This window comes from Malus domestica, chromosome 02, assembly GCF_042453785.1.
Source record: "Malus domestica chromosome 02, GDT2T_hap1".
Classification (NCBI taxonomy): domain Eukaryota; kingdom Viridiplantae; phylum Streptophyta; class Magnoliopsida; order Rosales; family Rosaceae; genus Malus; species Malus domestica.
The window spans coordinates 12,977,183-12,997,220 of record NC_091662.1 but is presented as its reverse complement, the minus strand read 5'-3'; the positions used below and the strand labels follow the sequence as shown (position 1 = coordinate 12,997,220).

At 39.6% G+C, this 20,038-nt stretch overlaps 2 protein-coding genes across 2 annotated transcripts; both read left to right on the top strand.

Annotated features, from left to right (window-relative positions):
- The first annotated feature begins 592 nt into the window (after positions 1-592).
- LOC108175140 (B3 domain-containing protein Os11g0197600-like) lies at positions 593-12,703 on the top strand. The gene is made up of 8 exons (XM_070815622.1): positions 593-1,114; positions 1,190-1,463; positions 1,559-2,095; positions 2,199-2,407; positions 10,803-11,070; positions 11,164-11,241; positions 11,850-11,933; positions 12,286-12,703. Exons 1-7 carry the CDS (start codon positions 596-598, stop codon positions 11,867-11,869), a joined length of 1,905 nt encoding a protein of 634 aa, XP_070671723.1. The 5' UTR covers positions 593-595; the 3' UTR covers positions 11,870-11,933; positions 12,286-12,703.
- A 3,919-nt stretch (positions 12,704-16,622) lies between these two features.
- On the top strand, positions 16,623-20,038 carry LOC114820595 (uncharacterized). Its single transcript, XM_070815611.1, has 9 exons — positions 16,623-16,822; positions 16,959-17,486; positions 17,562-17,802; positions 17,931-18,467; positions 18,571-18,779; positions 18,915-19,182; positions 19,277-19,354; positions 19,463-19,608; positions 19,741-20,038. The coding sequence occupies exons 1-9, from the start codon at positions 16,736-16,738 to the stop codon at positions 19,825-19,827; spliced, it is 2,181 nt and encodes a 726-aa protein (XP_070671712.1). The 5' UTR covers positions 16,623-16,735; the 3' UTR covers positions 19,828-20,038.

Here is a 20,038-nt window from a genome sequence, read left to right as displayed (position 1 = left end):
GCTGACTAAAAATCACTAGATTCTGTTTCCTGAGGATAATCTCTTTCCACGCTTCTCACTTCTCGAGATTAACCTGTCTTGTCGGTAATTTACAAGAGAATTTATCGGTAAGGGATCCGGATGATCATTTTCTTCTAATATATCAAATTAAGGAATTTGTATCGTTAAATTTTAAACTAATTGTTAAAATTATTATAATTTTTAAAATCAATTTATCGTTGAATTAATTTTTAATTGTACGAATTCTTTGATTTGACGATAGATTAGGAGGAAAGGAGAGATCTCTTTCCGAATTTATCTATCACATATGATATCAAACTTCAACCATCTCCAAACCCAAAGCTTTTGAATCAGTTCAACCATGGCTTCTTTACGGCCAACATTTTCATCTACGACACCCCATTTTTTCAAAGTTATTCTTGATGACACAACGAGAGACACCAAACTTGTAAGCTTCTCTCTCTCTCTCTCTCTCTCTCTCTCATTATGCACTCGTAAAAATGTTTACTTGGTTATGGAGATATTCATTTGTTGCCCACAAAAAGATTAGAAATTGTTCTTTTAACTTAGATTTTGACATGAGCAGAAAGTTCCGATGAAATTTGTGATGAAATATGGAGAAGAGTTATCAAGTCCAGTATATCTTAGACTTCCATGTGGTTCAGAATGGGAAATAGAACTGAGAAGATGTAATGGTGAGGTTTGGTTTGAGAAGGGTTGGCCGGAGTTCTCCAAGTTTTACTCTCTTGACTACGCTTTTTGGCTTGTTTTCGGGTATGAAGGGAATTCAAGATTCCACGTCTTCATATTCGATAGAAGTTGCACAGAAGTTGACTATCCCATAAAATTGCCGGACAAGGAAAAAACCGATTACGAAGATGACGAGTCGGTTGAAATCTTGGATGATTTTCTCACAAGCCGAAGAAGAAAAGGGGAGAGATATTCATCTTTACCATGTCCTTTGCCTCCGAAGAAAAAAAGAAAGAGCTATTCAAGGATGCATCCATTGACTGAAAAAGATAAAGCTATAGCTCTTCAGAGAGCAATTGCTTTCAAATCTGAAAAGCCTCACTTCAAAGTTGCCATGCAGCCCTCCTACATATTCGGCAATTTGGTAAATACCCTTGCACAAGTAATAATCTAATATTTTCGCTTTTCAAATAAACATATACTTCTTTTTCTGTTTAAGGTTTTGCCGGCGGGGTTTGCCAAGAGACATCTTATGCATCAGCCTCATGGTAATGCCATCCTTCGTCTTCCTGACGGAGGAACTTGGTGTGTTAAACTCAAATTATATAAACAACAGAAAGTACGATTCAAGCGTGGTTGGTTGGAATTTGTAAGGGACAATAATTTGAAAACTGGAGATGTGTGTGTGTTTATCTTGATTAAGGGCATTGAACTTGCATTTGAAGTTGTCTTTTACCGGGGTACAGAAGCTGCAAACTGCTCCTTGTCTCCAGGTTTACATGTAATAAGTTGTTATATTCGATTTGTGCTCAGTTACGAATGCATAACTTACACATGATTTGTTATTTTCTTTTTTATTCTTGGTAAGGCGGCCATGCCAAAGGAGCTAGAGCTATGGATCAGGGAAAGTGGGAAATTGGCACGTCTAGCTCTCACGATCCTTATGCTGGAAAAGAATGCAGTGGAGGCTTGAATTTGGAAACTGGTTATGAAGACCATGATGATAAATCTGTCGAAATCTTGGATGATCTGTGCCCGAGAAAATCAAGGGATATATCACTGGTAATGCCCAAGTTGGAAGAAACTGATAAACATGATGATCATTCTAATGATGATATTAGTAGAGATTCTGATGAAGTACAAGACGATCCAACAATACCTGAGGAGGAAGAAACAGATTATGAAGATGATGACTCGGTCGAAATCTTGGACGACTTTTCACCCTGCCCAAGAAAAACAAGGGAGAAATCTCCATTACCATTTCTACACAAGAAAATGAGAACATGTTCGAGTAGTAAAGCAGCGGAATGCAACACCAACTTCCCAGCAACAAAGACTCAACCTTTTGAAATCAAGAAGTCATTCAGAAGCAGAGGCTCATATTGCTCTAAATCAGAAGTGAAAAGTAAGGAACGTATATTTAGTTTTTATTTTTATCTTTTACCTCATTCTGCTTTCCTACCAAAAGAATTAAGATGCCACTTCATGTTTCTTGTAATATCTGACAGGAGAACATGATTTTTCCACAATGAAAGAAGTTGGAGGCTTGTCTAGCAGTCAAATATTCCAAAAACGAACACCTGATGTTCTTGGGAGGGAACATTCATTGACCAAAAGCGAAAAAGCTCTGGCTCTTCAGAGAGCCAATGCTTTCAAATCTGAATACCCTTCATTTCCGGTTGCCATTCAACCATCTTATATCCATAGTAGTTATCTGGTATGTTTATGTACAACACATTCGGTAGTCGACAGCCGGCACTCCATGATCACGTCGAATCCTTATGAAAATGAATCCAGAACAAAATCGCGCTAAAGCTAGGGCGTCACCCGTAAGTGGCGCGCTGTGTGGCCTGAGCACAGTGATAAGTGAGCAAGGGTCGCTGTATCTCCATCGGCACCCGGATGCAGTGTTAAATGAGCAAGGGGGCCATAGAAACTTCTTTTCGAACGACTCCACTCAAAGTTGTTTGGGAGCATATGCTCCTATCAACTTTACCCGGGACACACAAAAGAAGTACTTTGATCCTATTAGACGGGGGAGGGTGAAGAAGCTAGGACAGAAGGGTAGAGTTCAAGAGAGCAAAATGCGTTTAGGAACGTGGAATATAGGAACCTTAACGGGAAAATCTATGGAAGTAGTGGAAGTTATGGTGAGGAGAAGGATAAATATTATGTGCCTACAAGAAACTAAGTGGGTTGGTAGTAAGGCAAAGGATCTAGAAAACTCAGGGTTTAAACTTTGGTATTCGGGCACAAATAGAACGAGAAACGGTGTTGGCATCATCGTGGACAAGACCTTGGTACAAGATGTTGTAGATGTCAAGAGGGTAGGAGATAGAATCATGGCAATCAAGATTGTAATAGGACAAGAACTTATCAATGTGATTAGTGCGTACGCACCTCAAGTAGGGTTGGATACGAGTTCGAAGGAGAAATTTTGGGAAGATCTTGGAGACTTGGTGCAAGGAATTGCTCAGACGGAGAAGTTATTTATAGGAGGAGATTTAAATGGACACGTGTGCAGGGAGACAGGCAACTATGGAGGTTTTCATGGTGGCCATGGTTTTGGGGAGAGAAACGAGGATGGGGAAGCTATCTTGGATTTTGCAATGGCATATGATCTCTTCTTAGCCAACACCTTCTTTAAGAAGAGAGAAGAACATGTGATCACCTACAAGAGTGGGTCGTCAAAAACACAAATAGATTTTCTTCTAATGAGGAAAAGGGATCGTATAACTTGTAAGGATTGCAAAGTTATACCAGGAGAGAGCGTGGCTAATCAACATCGCTTGTTGGTGATGGATGTACATATCAAAAGAGTAAGACAAAAGAACAAGACTTGGAAGTGCCCAAGGACTAGATGGTGGAATCTAAAAGAAGAAAAACAAGCCATTTTCAAAGAGAAGGTAATCACCCAATGTGTGTGGGATAGAGAGGGGGAAGCTAGCCAAATGTGGGATTCCATGGCTAGTTGTATCCGAAAAGTAGCAAAAGAGGTATTAGGAGAGTCCAAGGGCTTTGCCCCACACCAAAAGGAATCTTGGTGGTGGAATGAGGAGGTACAAACAAAGGTGAAGGCTAAGAAGGAATGTTGTAAAGCCTTATACAAGGAGAGGACTGATGAAAATGGTGAAAGGTATAGAAAAGCGAAGCAAGAGGCGAAGAAAGCTGTCAGAGAAGCTAAGTTAGCGGCTTACGATGATATGTATAAACGACTAGATACCAAAGAAGGAGAGTTGGATATCTATAAACTATCTAGAGCAAGGGAAAAGAAGACAAGGGACCTAAACCAAGTGAGGTGCATCAAGGATGAGGATGGAAAGGTTCTTGCTACAGAGAACGCGGTTAAAGACAGATGGAGAGGTTATTTTCATAATCTTTTCAATGAAGGACATGAAATGAGTGCTTCTTTAGGGGAGTTGAGTAACTCAGAAGAGTGTAGAAACTACTCTTTTTATCGTCGAATCCGGAAGGAAGAAGTGGTTGTAGCTTTGAAGAAGATGAAGCATAAAAAAGCAATAGGCCCAGACGATATACCAATCGAAGTGTGGAAACTTTTGGGAGAGACAGGTATAACATGGCTCACTGACCTTTTCAATAGGATTTTGAAAACGAAGAAGATGCCAAATGAGTGGCGAATGAGCACTTTGGTGCCTATCTACAAGAATAAGGGCGACGTACAAAATTGCATGAATTATAGGGGTATTAAGCTAATGAGTCATACAATGAAGCTTTGGGAGAGAGTCATTGAGCATAGATTGAGGCAAGAGACACGGGTTTCGGACAACCAATTCGGGTTCATGCCAGGGCGCTCAACCATGGAGGCAATCTATCTCTTACGAAGATTGATGGAAAGATATAGAGATGGGAAAAAGGATTTACACATGGTCTTTATAGATTTGGAAAAAGCGTATGATAGGGTCCCAAGAGACATTCTTTGGAGGATTTTAGAGAAGAAAGGAGTACGAGTAGCATATATCCAAGCTATAAAGGATATGTATGAAGGAGCAAAGACTGCCGTAAGAACTCATGAAGGACAAACCGAAAGCTTTCCCATAACTGTAGGATTACATCAAGGCTCATCCTTAAGTCCTTACCTTTTTGCGTTGGTAATGGATGAGTTAACACGACATATTCAAGATGATATTCCTTGGTGTATGCTTTTCGCAGACGATATAGTGTTGATAGATGAAACTCAGGAAGGGGTAAATGCAAAGCTTAACCTTTGGAGAGAAGTGTTGGAATCTAAAGGTCTTCGCCTAAGCCGATCAAAGACAGAATATATGGAGTGCAAGTTCAGTGCAAATGGAGGCCAAAACGAGTTAGGGGTGAGGATCGGAGATCAAGAAATACCAAAGAGCGACCGTTTTCGTTACCTAGGATCTATCTTGCAAAAGAACGGAGAATTAGATGGAGATCTCAACCATAGAATACAAGCTGGATGGATGAAGTGGAAGAGTGCATCCGGCGTGTTGTGTGACCGCCGTATGCCACTGAAGCTCAAGGGAAAATTTTATAGGACGGCAATAAGGCCGGCGATGCTGTATGGCACAGAATGTTGGGCGGTGAAACATCAACACGTACACAAAATGGGTGTAGCGGAGATGAGGATGCTTCGTTGGATGTGTGGGCACACGAGAAAGGATAAGATTAGGAATGAGGATATCCGGGGTAAAGTAGGAGTAGCCGAAATTGAAGGAAAGATGAGAGAAAATCGGTTACGGTGGTTTGGACATGTGCAAAGAAGGCCTACTGACGTTCCGATTAGAAGATGCGACTATGGGACAGAGGTTCAGGGCCGAAGGGGTAGAGGAAGACCTAGGAAAACTTTGGAAGAGACTCTAAGAAAAGACTTAGAGTACTTGGATCTAACGAAGGATATGACACAGGATCGAGCACAATGGCGTTCTAAGATTCATATAGCCGATCCCACTCAGTGACTTGGATTTTCCATGTCTCCAACCGAGAAGTTTTCCTCACTCGGGAAATTAAGGGAACACTACCCCAACCTACATGCTCCACTCAGAAAGCTTCAACAAACAAGCTTTAACAAAAGAAAATTCAAAGAACTTAGCGTAGAAGGCTTTGGTGTATTTAACACAATACGTTGAAATGAAGGAAAGCTTATTTATTGATATCCCCGATAAGCTACAAATATGTACATATACATGAGTCAAAATAAGCACACAAGAGGGAGCCTTCACAAAGGTTGCTTAGGAGAAGTCTCAGCAGTCGGTAGAGCCCCAGAAAGAGAAGGCACCGGAGGGGGATCATTTGGAGCCTCAGTACTGGACAGAACCCTAGAAGGAGGAGGCATCAGAGGTTGATCATTTGGAGCTTCATTACGCGGTACAGCCCCAGAAGACGAAGGCAATAAATGCCTTTGGAACAAACCCACAAATCTCTGATGATCAAGTAAAACCTGACCATCAGTTTCCTTCATCTGGTCAAGCTTCCTCTTCATGTTTGTAGCATAGTCATGTGCGAGCCGGTGCAACTGTTTATTCTCATGCTTGAGCCCTCTAATCTCCTGTTTGAGACTCATCACTTCAGCCGCCAATGATTCAACTTGGCGGGTTCGAGCAAATAGGCGTTGGGCCATATTAGACACAGAACCTGCACACTGAACACTGAGAGCCAGCGAATCCTTAACAGCTAACTCATCAGACCGTTTGGAAAGTAGTCTGTTATCTTTGGGAGTGAGAAGGTTCCTGGCCACCACCGCAGCGGTCATATCATTCTTCATCACGGAATCCCCAACGGTAAGAGGACCAGTAGGGGAGACGAAGGATGGGCGCCATATGTTGTCTGGAGAAGGCGGGGCTGCCTCTTCAACAAGGTTCAAGTCAAAACGACGGTCGGAGGGGCCAGACATTTTCAAAGGTGTTGAAGAGATAAGAGGTCGGACAAATCAAGATCTTAGAAGTGCAAGAATGAAGCTTCTACTGGTGGAGATTCAAGTGTGCTTTGGAACTTAATGCCAGCCCCTATAAAAATCTGCACTCGACGAAGCTTTAGAAATCGAAGAGGCGCCTGCTCAGAAATCGAAGAGGCGTTTGCTTTCTCAAAAGCTGGGCTGCTTAAAGATCACGAGGGTTGATCTCAGAAATCGAAGAGGTGTTTGCTTTCTCAAAAGTTGGGCTGCTCAAAGACCACGAAGGCCGATCTCAAAAATCGAAGAGGCGCTCGCTTTCTCAAAAGCTGGGCTCCCCAGAGACCACGGGGGCCGATATCAGAAATCGAAGAGGCACCTACTTTTCCAGCCTTTTCCAGCCTTGTCAGCACCTGTCACACGCACACTCAGTTTTGCGGAAATTATGAGCATTCTGTCAAAGACTTCTGGGGAAGTAGAAAACACATGAATCTTACTGTTCAATCACCCACTTCCCACACGCAACAATAGCTCATGGGTACCACAGATAACTTTGTCTAAGTTCTCTGCCAAAGTTGAGCACGTGAAGCTTGCAGCTCCTACTACATCGCTCTGACCAAGAAGGGTAAAAGAATAGCAAAGAAACAGCACTAACAAAGTTTAGACCCATAAATTTTGAAGGTCTAGCTACCATATTATTACCCACAAGGGTAAAGGAACAGTACCACTGCTGGATAATTGGAAAGTCCCTGTGTGTCAACCTCTGTGCTTCGTGGCAAGGTAGACTAGCAAACATGCCCAACCTTTACTCACATTCGAGAAAACACTCCCAATAAGATTGCTTGCTCCAAAATCGAAGAGGCACCGTCCTCCGAATCTCGAGAGCCAGACTCCCAACATGACTACTTTCTTAAAAATCGAAGAGAGGGTAAAGGAACAGTACCATTGCTGGATAATTGGAAAGTCCCTGTGTGTCAACCTCTGTGCTTCGTGGCAAGGTAGACTAGCAAACATGCCCAACCTTTACTCATATTCGAGAAAACACTCCCAACAAGATTGCTTGCTCCAAAATCGAAGAGGCATCGCCCTCCGAATCTCGAGAGCCAGACTCCCAACATGATTACTTTCTCAAAAATCGAAGAGACACTGCTCCCCGAATCTCGAGAGCCAGACCCCCAGCATGATTGCTTTTTCAAAAATCGATGAGGCATCGTTCTCCGAATCAATCGAAGAGGCGCTCGCTTTCTCAAAAGCTGGGCTGCTCAGAGACCACGAGGGCCGATCTCAGAAATCGAAGAGGCACCTACTTTTCTAGCCTTGTCAGCACCTGTCACACGCACACTCAGCTTTGCAGAAATTATGGGCATTCTGTCGAAGACTTCTGGTGAAGTAGAAAGCACATGAATCTTACTGTTCAATCACCCACTTCCCACACGCAACAATAGCTCATGGGTACCACAAATAACTTTGCCAAAGTTCTCTGCCAAAGTTGAGCACGTGAAGCTTGCAGCTCCCACTACATCGCTCTGACCAAGAAAGGTAAAAGAATAGCAAAGAAACAACACTAACAAAAGTTTAGACACATAAATTTTGAAGGTCTAGCTACCATATTATTACCCACAACTGTAAAGGAACAGTACCACTGCTGGATAATTGGAAAGTCCCTGTGTGTCAACCTCTGTGCTTCGTGGCAAGGTAGACTAGCAAACATGCCCAACCTTTACTCACATTCGAGAAAACACTCCCAATAAGATTGCTTGCTCCAAAATCGAAGAGGCACCGTCCTCCGAATCTCGAGAGCCAGACTCCCAACATGACTACTTTCTCAAAATCGAAGAGAGGGTAAAGGAACAGTACCATTGCTGGATAATTGGAAAGTCCCTGTGTGTCAACCTTTGTGCTTCGTGGCAAGGTAGACTAGCAAACATGCCCAACCTTTACTCACATTCGAGACAACACTCCCAACAAGATTGCTTGCTCCAAAATCGAAGAGGCACCGCCCTCCGAATCTCGAGAGCCAGACTCCCAACATGATTACTTCCTCAAAAATCGAAGAGACACTGCTCTCCGAATCTCGAGAGTCATACCCCCAGCATGATTGCTTTCTCAAAAATCGAAGAGGCATCGTTCTCCGAATCTCGAGAGCCAGATACCACAGACCACTTTTTCAAAGTGCTCTGACAGAGTTAAAACATGTGAAACTGGCAGCTCCCACTACCGTGCTATGACCAAGCAGGGTAAAGGAATAACATTACTACTTGTTGTTAGGGAGACTCCTATATATGTCGACCTCCATCCCCAACGGACAGGCAGACCTGCAAAAATGCTCAACCCTTCATCATATCTGAGAGGGCACTCCCAACGAAGCCTTTCGAAATATTCAGCTTTCTTTCCCCCCGATAATACCTCTGCAAACAAGCTATACTAGAGCAAGAATATCTCATATCATCAGGGTTAAAAGCAAGAGTATCCCATATCATGCTTTTTCCCTGTCTTTTCTTTTGGCCTTGTTTTTACCTGCAAGACAAGGAGAAAGAGAGCAATCAGTCAGCACTTGGAATCAAGCTTCCAGCCAGGAACTGACTGCCTGGAACCCCTTACCTGATTACTTACCTGGCATTGCTCTCGAGTACTCATCTTCAACATCTTATGTTTCCAGGGAAGATTCCGCATCTGCTTGAGGAACAGATAGGGCAAGTGCGAAGGATACAAGGAAGCATGTGGAGACAAGCGTAACAGCACACGTGCCGATACATTCATTACTCTGTCAAAAGCAAAAGTATCCCATATCAGCAGGGTGGAACGTACTCTAGATTTGATGGACTTGTTTTGACCCTCAAATTCTTCAGTCGGCCTTATACTCTGGAGAAAACCAGAAAACCCTCCAGCTCAGTTCAAGAATAAGCCTGTGAAAAGTTACTTCTTCAAAAGCAAAAGTATCTCATATCATCTCTTTTCATTTTTCTTCTCTTTATCCTTCATGCTGCTGCAAGATGGGGAGAAGGTGAACAATCAGTCGGAGCTCTGATTGCTTACCTTGTCTGTCACCTCTTTCAGCAGACCCCCTAGCTCGGCGACTTGGGGGACTCCTACTACATGGTTTGTATCGCGCTTGACCAAGCCTGAAACTACAAGTAAGCTTCAAGTGAAATTGATACATTACCTTGTGCATCTCCACCAGTTAAAGATACCACCCCTGGATGGAGGAAGAGTACTTCCAGAGAAGATGCCACATCTACCTATGAGACAGATAAGGCAAGTCAAGACGACACCACACTCCGATACTTAGAAGTTTCGTGATTACGAGATCATTCTCCCACAATATTTCCTAATGTCATTTGTACTAAATCATTCACTTGTACTCACTAAATGAGAGCTTGAACCTATGTACTTGTGTAAACCCTTCACAATTAATGAGAACTCTTCTATTCCGTGGACGTAGCCAATCTGGGTGAACCACGTACATCTTGTGTTTGCTTTCCTATCTCTATCCATTTATATACTTATCCACACTAATGACCGGAGCAATCTAGCGAAGATCATAAAAAGCGATCGTTTTCGCTACCTAGGATCTATCTTGCAAGAGAACGGAGAATTAGATGGAGATCTCAACCATAGAATACGAGCTGGATGGAAAGAGTGCATCCGGCGTGTTGTGTGACCGTCGTAGGCCACTGAAGCTCAAGGAAAAATTTTATAGGACGGCAATAAGGCTAGCGATATTGTATGGCACAGAATGTTGGGTGGTGAAGCATCAACACGTACACAAAATGGGTGTAGCGGAGATAAGGATGCTTCGTGGGATGTGTGGGCACACGAGAAAGGATAAGATTGGGAATGAGGATATCCGAGGTAAAGTAGGAGTAGCCGAAATTGTAGGAAAGATGAGAGAAAATCGGCTCCGGTGATTTTGAACATGTGCAAAGAAGGCCGACTGACGCTCCGGTTCGAAGATGTGACTACGGGACAGAGGTTCAGGGCCGAAGGGGTAGAGGAAGACCTAGGACAACTTTGGAAGAGACTCTAAGAAAAGACTTAGAGTACTTGGATCTAACAGAGGACATGACACAAAACCGAGCGCAATGGCGTTCTAGGATTCATATAGCCGACCCCACTTAGTGGGAAAAGGCTTTGTTGTTGTTGTTGTTGTTGTTGTTGTTTCCCTCTCAAAGAGCGGAATCACAATAGTCTCTCATAAAAAACGTTCTTATTTTCTTTCCTGGTCTCTGTTTCATTTTAGGGTTTGCCATATGAGTTTGTGAGGACACATCTTAACAAGCAGCGTTCAAGTAACGTAATCCTTCAGATTTTAGATGGAAGCACTTGGCCAGTTAATTTCAAATATGATGGAACACCTCGATTTCAGAATGGTTGGTCAGTGTTTGCAAGGGAAAACAACCTGAAAGTTGGTGATTTATGTGTTTTTGAATTGATTAACCGCAATGAACTTACATTTGAAGTTGTCTTTTTCCGCGCCACAGAAGCTAAAAAGTGCTCCTCGTCAGCAGGTAAATCTGTTCATTTGCTAGTATATACTTCTCCATTATGCTTGCATCGTAACTTAGATTCTAGTATTTCTTTGTAATTTTTGGGGAATCCAGGCCATGGAGGAGGAGCAATTGATCAAGTTGAAATAAAGAGAAGGTCCATATGTAAAGTCAAATCAGGTTATGAAAATGGTGTGTTGCATTCTTGATCCTTAATTTACTTGAAATTGTCAAGTCCACAAAAGTGAAAAATGCAGAAAATTTTGGTACTCAGATTATATTTTGTATGTTTTACTGTAGGAGAGTACACAAAGTTAAAGATTTCTGATCAGGTTACTCAAACGCCTACATGTTTGATGGCTTCAAGGGTTCTTGAAGCTGCCAACAATTTCATCCCAAAAAATAATCAGCTATTAATTTTAGAATTTGTGCACCATAACTAGGTTTGTATAATCAGCTATTAATTTAACTTGAAATTGCCGCATGTCTCCAACTGGTAAATAATCAGCTATTAATTTTAGAATTTGTGCACCATAACTAGGTTTGTATAGGTTAGTTCCGTAATGGAACTGTGGTCCGTTCTTCAATAATGAACTGACTGTTGATTTGTCATGGTAATGAACTGGCGGAGGTCAGGTCGCCCATAGCATTATTGTCAACAAAATGTACGAACATATTATCGAATACATTTTCAACAATATTGATGCACTATAAAGAATGGACATCCTGCACAACCTATGTCTAACCAAAAATTTTGGCCGAGGAAATTTGATGATTATACTTTGTTGGTTTTATTAAAGGGCCTTCGATACATCTTTGAGCGCTTCGTTTCAAGCAATCCATTCTTCAGAGTCACCCTTGGTCTGGGGTCATCCCGTGTGTTGGTAAGTATCATTGCCAACATATATTTACAACTTAATACCTGTTAATCATCTCACATTCAAATAATTTTTTTTAACCATGTATGAATACCAGAAACAAAATTTTATAGTTAAGAATCATCATCAGAAATCGTCAATTTACAAATATTATCATGCATTGGTGCCACCCATACATCGTTGATCCATCACATATGTATTCATACTCAAATTGTTTTTTTTTTTCTATGTATTTAGAAAAATGCTATTGTGGTTCAAAAAAAGAAAAAAAGAAAAAAGCTATTGAGACTCACTTTCACAAACAGTTCCAGTTCTAGTGTTTCTCTTGTGTTTAATACCATATATCTATTTTGTGCAGCGTATTCCAACTAGTTTTTCCAAGCACTTCATTGAAAAGAAGAAACAAATTGTGACACTTTGGGTTGACGATGGAATGTGGCATGTGAGTTTGACTGTTCATTGGCGTAACGCACTTAAATTATCCGCTGGCTGGGCAGCATTGCTAAGGGAAATTGCTTGACAGAAGGAGATGTTTGCATATTTGAACTTCTCGACAGAAATAATATCTCACCGAAAGTCTACATATTTAGATGTTGATTATTGTGGTGTTTAGTTTGTCGTGATAGGGTTTTGCTTTGTTGGGTTCCACTGCACTTTGTTAGAACTGTTTGTGGATGCTTTGGTAGACCTTATGGGTTTTTGCCTCCTTTTGGTTCAGTCTTCTTTTCATTTGGTAATAAGAAAAATATCTGAATATCTGATGGATTATGAGTTAATATTGCTTTAATTTCAACTACTTACGTGCCAACATCTAATTACACTAGTTTTGCACGTTCCTGGACTTAATGAGATGCATGCCATTGTATCATTGATGTTCTATGTTCACACTTCATTGCATCTGCTCATATTCAAATTCGATGTCAGTGCCTTGTGTTGTGAATTAATGGGCTGGTTATCGGAAAGTGTTAGAAATTGGCTCGGCTGGTCGGTGGACATGAGGGAGTGGCGCCCGGCCAGTTATGCACAAGAAAATCAACGATGGACATGGCTCTCTTCCAAATACATTTTTTTTTTTTTTGAACAAAACAATATTATCTACACCTTAGTGTGTGAGAGTGGACTAAGCCTCACAATGGTAGGTTATGATGTATTCCTCAAGTGCTAGGCTTGGAAGGATTCAAGGGGGAGGCCATTCATTCAAGCAAGTACGAAAACGGCACGAAATATGGTGGGAAAATTGTTTTGGTCGTTGGGCCTGGAAATTCAGGCATGGAAATTGCTTATGATTTGTCAAACTCGGGGGCTTATACTTCCATTGTTGTCCAAAGCCCGGTAAACTTACGTCTTCCTTTTCTCCCACACAACGACAACTAAGCTATTTTGTTTTAGCTCCTTGAATGTGCACTCAAATTTGCATTGATCATCTTACTTTGACTACATTAATATTTAAACTTTTGTAAAAATCGCGGGTACACGTTTTCAACAAGAAAATGGATTGACTATTAATATTTAAACTTTCGTTGTGCAGATGATGCACATTGTATATCAAACGACATTAGTTCATGTTTGAACTTACACAACAAGAAAATGGATTGACTACGATGGATTATCAAGCGTGATAGAGTAACGTGGCATTCATAGTATATTCATCTGATTTACAAAAAAAAAAAAAAAAAGGAAAAAAAAATCGTTTTCTTTGAACCTGCTGACCAGATATTATTTGTAAGATTCATTATTTTTATTCTTTGAATTGATTTTTCAATACGTTAATTGATTCTTTGCATGTGTTTTTGGTGAATGAAACTTTGATATACACTTGCTAATTTCTTACACGACCCATTAACATGATATGTAAACGACACGAAAATAAAAAAAATTTGGTTTGACACGATAACTAATCGGGTAGTTATCGGGTCACACGATAAGAACCCGTTACTAACGGGTCCTTAACAAGTTAACACAAGAGTGACACGCGGATAACCTGTTTCGACACGTTTAAAAAAAAAGTTATAGCGTATATGTATATAGTGAATATTAAAACATGTATTATTGAATTATTATTCTCTATAAATTTGAGCATTTTAAGTTTTATTTATTTTAATAATATACTATAGGCAAGGAGTAAGATAAAAAAATGATAAAAAACATTAAAAATAAAAATATCAAACACATTAAAAAAATTTAATAATTAATTTATTAGTGCGAAAAATGTGAAAAAATATGCGAACACTCATGATCGCATCCAGTACGCTTTGAGGATGGGTACATTGTGGTTTGAATTTTGAGAACCATACAAACCCTCATGAATAGTATTTTTAAGGGAGTTCAAAATGAATCAATATCATTTCCCTTTCGTTTTGCATATCCTTGAACCTTTGGTATTTTGTAGTAATGTACTAATGTTTTTCATTAGACTCTTATTTTGGAGTATGTAATACTTTTTTATATAAAAGCATTCTCAAGTTGCTTCATGTAAGACAAGAATTTCAGCATGGTTAGACGAAGTGGCAACTAAGGTTTATTTGATTGACCTCCAAGAGATTGAGGTGCCTCAAACGGTAAAGACATAACCCATTTGAGAACGCGCCTTGTGCGGATCAGATAAGTATCATGCGTTGGCATAACCAACAAGGTGAGAATCGACTCGAGATAAGGGGGAGTTCGGCTAAGTCACACAATGAGCAACCTAATTTGGTATCGAATTCGCCATCTACGAGATTCGAACCTAAGACCTCTTATTTCCAAGTGAAGAGGAATATCATTAGACCGTAGTACTAAGTGGCTAGAGTATGTAATACTTAAAAGACAAATGTTGTTTTTATGTTTTGAAGTAAGATTTATGTGACAATGTTATATACATATACACATTTAATATTATGTTTTCAATTTTTTTGGGGTCAAATTGTGTTTTTCATTATAATTATTTATTGAATTAAAATATATTTTCCTTAACGGGTAACGGGTCTGGTCATATTACCTGATAATATTAATGGGTCGATTTCGAGTGGGGTCATATTACCCGTTTACTTTAACGGGTGTTATACGACATAACCTGTTAAGATATCGGGTATATCACGAAAATGACACGAATACGAAAAACACAATATGAATGTCAGGTTTACTATGATACATGGAGGTCACATCATGGAGAGTATTTCCTCCAATAAGGTTGTACCTATATTTTTGTATTACAAATTTAGCTGCATTGCATTTATTTTTTGAATTAGAAAATTTCCTCTTAATTCACGTACAATTACAGCTAACTAACATCAACTCAACTATTGAAAGACTAAAGTCGTTTGATACTATTTCGTTTTAGTTTTCAATTTAAAAAAAAAATAAAAAATAAAAAACTTGTTTGATAATTATTTTTATATTAAAAAAATGAAACATAATAACAAAAAAAATAAAAACTAAACCGTTAAATTTTAAAAACTCAAGAAAATAGCGTGTGTGTGCTTCATTCATCATAGACTCAAATTTTATATCAAACCCCAAATATAAATTTTAATTTAAGTCAAAATGTAACATTTAAGCTCGATTTTTCCTTCATTAGACCATCTCCAACCCTTGGGCTAAAAGTCAAATTTTTTAACCCGGAAAATTTAGCTTTTAGCCCAGAAACAGTTTTTCTGCTCCAACCCTTCTGGCCTAAAATTTTAGCCCGGGATTATTAAAGAATGAACTTAGGCTAATTTTTTTCTTAAATCAATTTTTTTAAAATAAATATGTAGACTATTGTAAATTAATTTTGTGAACATTTTAATCTAAAAAAATTTAAATTCCGATAAATATTGAAAAATCATTAAATTTTTCACAAAGCAAGCCTTCAAACGACAATTAATAAACTTAATTAATAAAGCACATAATTCATACACTACATAAACTTAACAATCATATCCACCATCTTCACTTGGTGATGGACTTCGTTGAAATGTTGGGATATAGGGTTCAGAGGATTCATCATGTTGGGATATAGGTATTTATAGAGTTTTTGGGTGAATTTTGAGTTAAATACATTTTTTTAATTATTTTAGCCGTTGGATTTAAATTTGGGCCGTTAGATCCTTTTTTTACCGTTAGATTTGATTACATTCGATCTCAGCCGTTGGATTCAATGTATTTTAAAATAACATATTTTTTTTAAATGAAATTTGAATTTGGACCGTTGGCATCCAACGGTCCTTAAACGATGGTCGTCGGATGGGAAAAAGAGCCGTTAGGCTCGAGGGTAGTGGCCGACAGGGCCCTAGCAGTGGGACCCTGCGCTGTAGGAAGCAAATGCAAACCAGACCTGTGGGGCACGTCCGCAGGTGGGCGGGCCGAGAGTGGCCCAAATTGTGGCGAGTCCATGCGGATAGGGGGAATTTGGGGGGGGGGGGGGGAATTTAGCCTAGTTTTAGCATTCCCCTTTTAGCCCAATATTTTAGTTTGGGTTGGGTGGTGTATGGGGAGAAATTTTGGGCTAAAATTTGACTTTTAGCTCAGGTTTGGAGTTGGTCTTAGAGATGACAAAGAAAATAAACTTTTTAAGAAAAAGAAGATTAATAAAGAATTCATGAAAACCAATCATACCAGTCCGTTGGGATGTAGCTAGTTGTAGTAACTAGTAAGTACTGACTAAAAAGCAGTGACTATTCAGCTGATTAAAATCATTTGATTCTGTTTCCTGAGGATAATGTCTTTCCACTTTTCTCACTTCTCGAGATTAACCTGTCTAGTCGGTAATTTATAAAAGAATTTATCTATCACATATGATCTCAAGCTTCAACCATCTCCACACCCAAAGCTTTTGAATCAGTTCAACCATGGCTTCTTTACGGCCAACATTTTCATCTACAATACCCCATTTTTTCAAAGTTATTCTTGATGACACATCGAGAGACACCAAACTTGTAAGCTTTTCTCTCTCTCTCTCTCTCTCTCTCATTATGCACTCGTAAAAATGTTTACTTGGTTATGGAGATTTTCATTTGTTGCCCACAAAAAGATTAGAAATTGTTCTTTTAACTTAGATTTTGACATGAGCAGAAAGTTCCGATGAAATTTGTGATGAAATATGGAGAAGAGTTATCAAGTCCAGTATATCTTACACTTCCATGTGGTTCAGAATGGGAAATAGAACTGAGAAGATGTAATGGTGAGGTTTGGTTTGAGAAGGGTTGGCCGGAGTTCTCCAAATTTTACTCTCTTGACTACGCTTTTTGGCTAGTTTTCGGGTATGAAGGGAATTCAAGATTCCACGTCTTCATATTCGATAGAAGTTGCACAGAAGTTGACTATCCCATAAAATTGCCGGAGAAGGAAAAAACCGATTACGAAGATGACGAGTCGGTTGAAATCTTGGATGATTTTCCCACAAGCCGAAGAAGAAAAGGGGAGAGATATTCATCTTTACCATGTCCTTTGCCTCCGAAGAAAAAAAGAAAGAGCTATCCAAGGATGCATCCATTGACTGAAAAAGATAAAGCTATAGCTCTTCAGAGAGCAATTGCTTTCAAATCTGAAAAGCCTCACTTCAAAGTTGCCATGCAGCCCTCCTACATATTCGGCAATTTGGTAAATCCCCTTGCATAAGTAATAATCAAATGTTCTCTCTTTTCAAATAAACAAATATTTCGTTTTCTTTTGAAGATTTTGCCGGCGGGGTTTGCCAAGAGACATCTTATGCATCAGCCTGATGGTAATGCCATCCTTCGTCTTCCAGATGGAGGAACTTGGTGTGTTAAACTCAAAATATATGAAAAAGGGAAAGTACGATTCCAGCGTGGTTGGTTGGAATTTGTAAGGGACAATAATTTGAAAACTGGAGATGTGTGTGTATTTATCTTGATTAAGGGCATTGAACTTGCATTTGAAGTTGTCTTTTACCGGGGTACAGAAGCTTCAAACTGCTCCTTGTCTCCAGGTTTACATGTAATAAGTTGTTATATTCGATTTGTGCTCAGTTACGAATCCATAACTTACACATGATTTGTTATTTTCTTTTTTATTCTTGGGAAGGAGGCCATGCCAAAGGAGCTAGAGCTATGGATCAGGGAAAGTGGGAAATTGGCACGTCTAGCTCTCACGATCCTTATGCTGGAAAAGAATGCAGTGGAGGCTTGAATTTGGAAACTGTTTATGAAGACCATGATGATAAATCTGTCGAAATCTTGGATGATCTGTGCCCGAGAAAATCAAGGGATAAATCACTGGTAATGCCCAAGTTGGAAGAAACTGATAAACATGATGATCATTCTAATGATGATATTAGTAGAGATTCTGATGAAGTACAAGACGATCCAACAATACCTGAGGAGGAAGAAACAGATTATGAAGATGATGACTCGGTCGAAATCTTGGACGACTTTTCACCCTGCCCTAGAAAAACAAGGGAGAAATCTCCATTACCATGTCTACACAAGAAAATGAGAACATGTTCGAGTAGTAAAGCAGCGGAATGCAACACCAACTTCCCAGCAACAAAGACTCAACCTTGTGAAATCAAGAAGTCATTCAGAAGCAAAGACTCATATTGCTCTAAATCAGAAGTGAAAAGTAAGGAATGTATATTTAGTTTTTATTTTTATCTTTTACCTCATTCTGCTTTCCTACCAAAAGAATTAAGATGCCACTTCATGTTTCTTGTAATATCTGACAGGAGAACGTGATTTTTCCACAATGAAAGAAGTTGGAGGCTTGTCTAGCAGTCAAATATTCCGAAAACGAACACCTGATGTTCTTGGGAGGGAACATTCATTGACCAAAAGCGAAATAGCTCTGGCTCTTCAGAGAGCCAATGCTTTCAAATCTGAATACCCTTCATTTCGGGTTGCCATTCAACCAGCTTATATCCATAGTAGTTATCTGGTATGTTTTATGTACAACACATTCTGCGTGAAAAAAGATTAAGCACATACGTTTCCCTCTCAAAGAGCGGAATCACAATAGTCTCTCATAAAAAAAACGTTCTCATTTTCTTTCCTGGTCTCTGTTTCATTTTAGGGTTTGCCATATGAGTTTGTGAGGACACATCTTAACAAGCAGCGTTCAAGTAACGTAATCCTTCAGATTTTAGATGGAAGCACCTGGCCAGTTACTTTCAAATATGATGCAACACCTCGATTTCAGAATGGTTGGTCAGTGTTTGCAAGGGAAAACAACTTGAAAGTTGGTGATTTATGTGTTTTTGAATTGGTTAACCACGATGAACTTACATTTGAAGTTGTCTTTTTCCGCGCCACAGAAGCTAAAATGTGCTCCTCGTCAGCAGGTAAAATCTGTTCATTTGCTAGTATATACTTCTCCATTATGCTTGCATCGTAACTTAGATTCTAGTATTTCTTTGTAATTTTTGGGGAATCCAGGCCATGGAGGAGGAGCAATTGATCAAGTTGAAATAAAGAGAAGGTCCATATGTAAAGTCAAATCAGGTTATGAAAATGGTGTGTTGCATTCTTGATCCTTAATTTACTTGAAATTGTCAAGTCCACAAAAGTGAAAAATGCAGAAAATTTTGGTACTCAGATTATATTTTGTATGTTTTACTGTAGGAGAGTACACAAAGTTAAAGATTTCTGATCAGGTTACTCAAACGCCTTCATGTTTGAAGGCTTCAAGGGTTCTTGAAGCTGCCAACAATTTCATCCCAAAAAATCCTTTCTTTAGAGCCACTTTGGGGCCAACATCCAAGACAGTGGTAGTAGGATCATTGACATAACATTGCTTCGAACATAAATACTCCAACCTAATTACTTGTGCACGTATGTGTATATGTCGTGTACGCACTAAGCTTGAATTATGTTCACTATTTATCATTCATATTTTGCAGCATGTACCAGTGAAGGTTGCCATGAGATTCCCCCTACGAAAGGCGCAAACCACGACCCTTCAGGTCGGAGAGCATTCTGGCCCGTGAATTTGATTGGTTACACTAATGAGAGGAGACAAATGATCATTTCTGGTGGATGGCTTGCATTTGCGGAGGAAAATAGTTTGAGAACAGGAGATGTGTGCACATTTGAACTCGTCGAGACAAATGACATTGTGCTGAAAGTTCACATTTTCAGAAGTTGATTAGGCAAAGTTCTTAATTTCTTTTAAGTGGGATGAAAGACCTCAGTTACCAA

Excerpts from the sequence above, each read along its gene's own strand:
- LOC108175140 (XM_070815622.1), top strand. The coding sequence starts at position 596 with ATGAAATTTGTGATGAAATATGGAGAAGAGTTATCAAGTCCAGTATAT. Across the intron at positions 1,464-1,558 it reads AAACTGCTCCTTGTCTCCAG|GCGGCCATGCCAAAGGAGCT; the intron begins GTTTACATGTAA and ends ATTCTTGGTAAG. Across the intron at positions 2,096-2,198 it reads CTCTAAATCAGAAGTGAAAA|GAGAACATGATTTTTCCACA; the intron begins GTAAGGAACGTA and ends AATATCTGACAG.
- LOC114820595 (XM_070815611.1), top strand. The coding sequence starts at position 16,736 with ATGGCTTCTTTACGGCCAACATTTTCATCTACAATACCCCATTTTTTC. Across the intron at positions 16,823-16,958 it reads CATCGAGAGACACCAAACTT|AAAGTTCCGATGAAATTTGT; the intron begins GTAAGCTTTTCT and ends TGACATGAGCAG. Across the intron at positions 19,183-19,276 it reads AATGTGCTCCTCGTCAGCAG|GCCATGGAGGAGGAGCAATT; the intron begins GTAAAATCTGTT and ends TGGGGAATCCAG.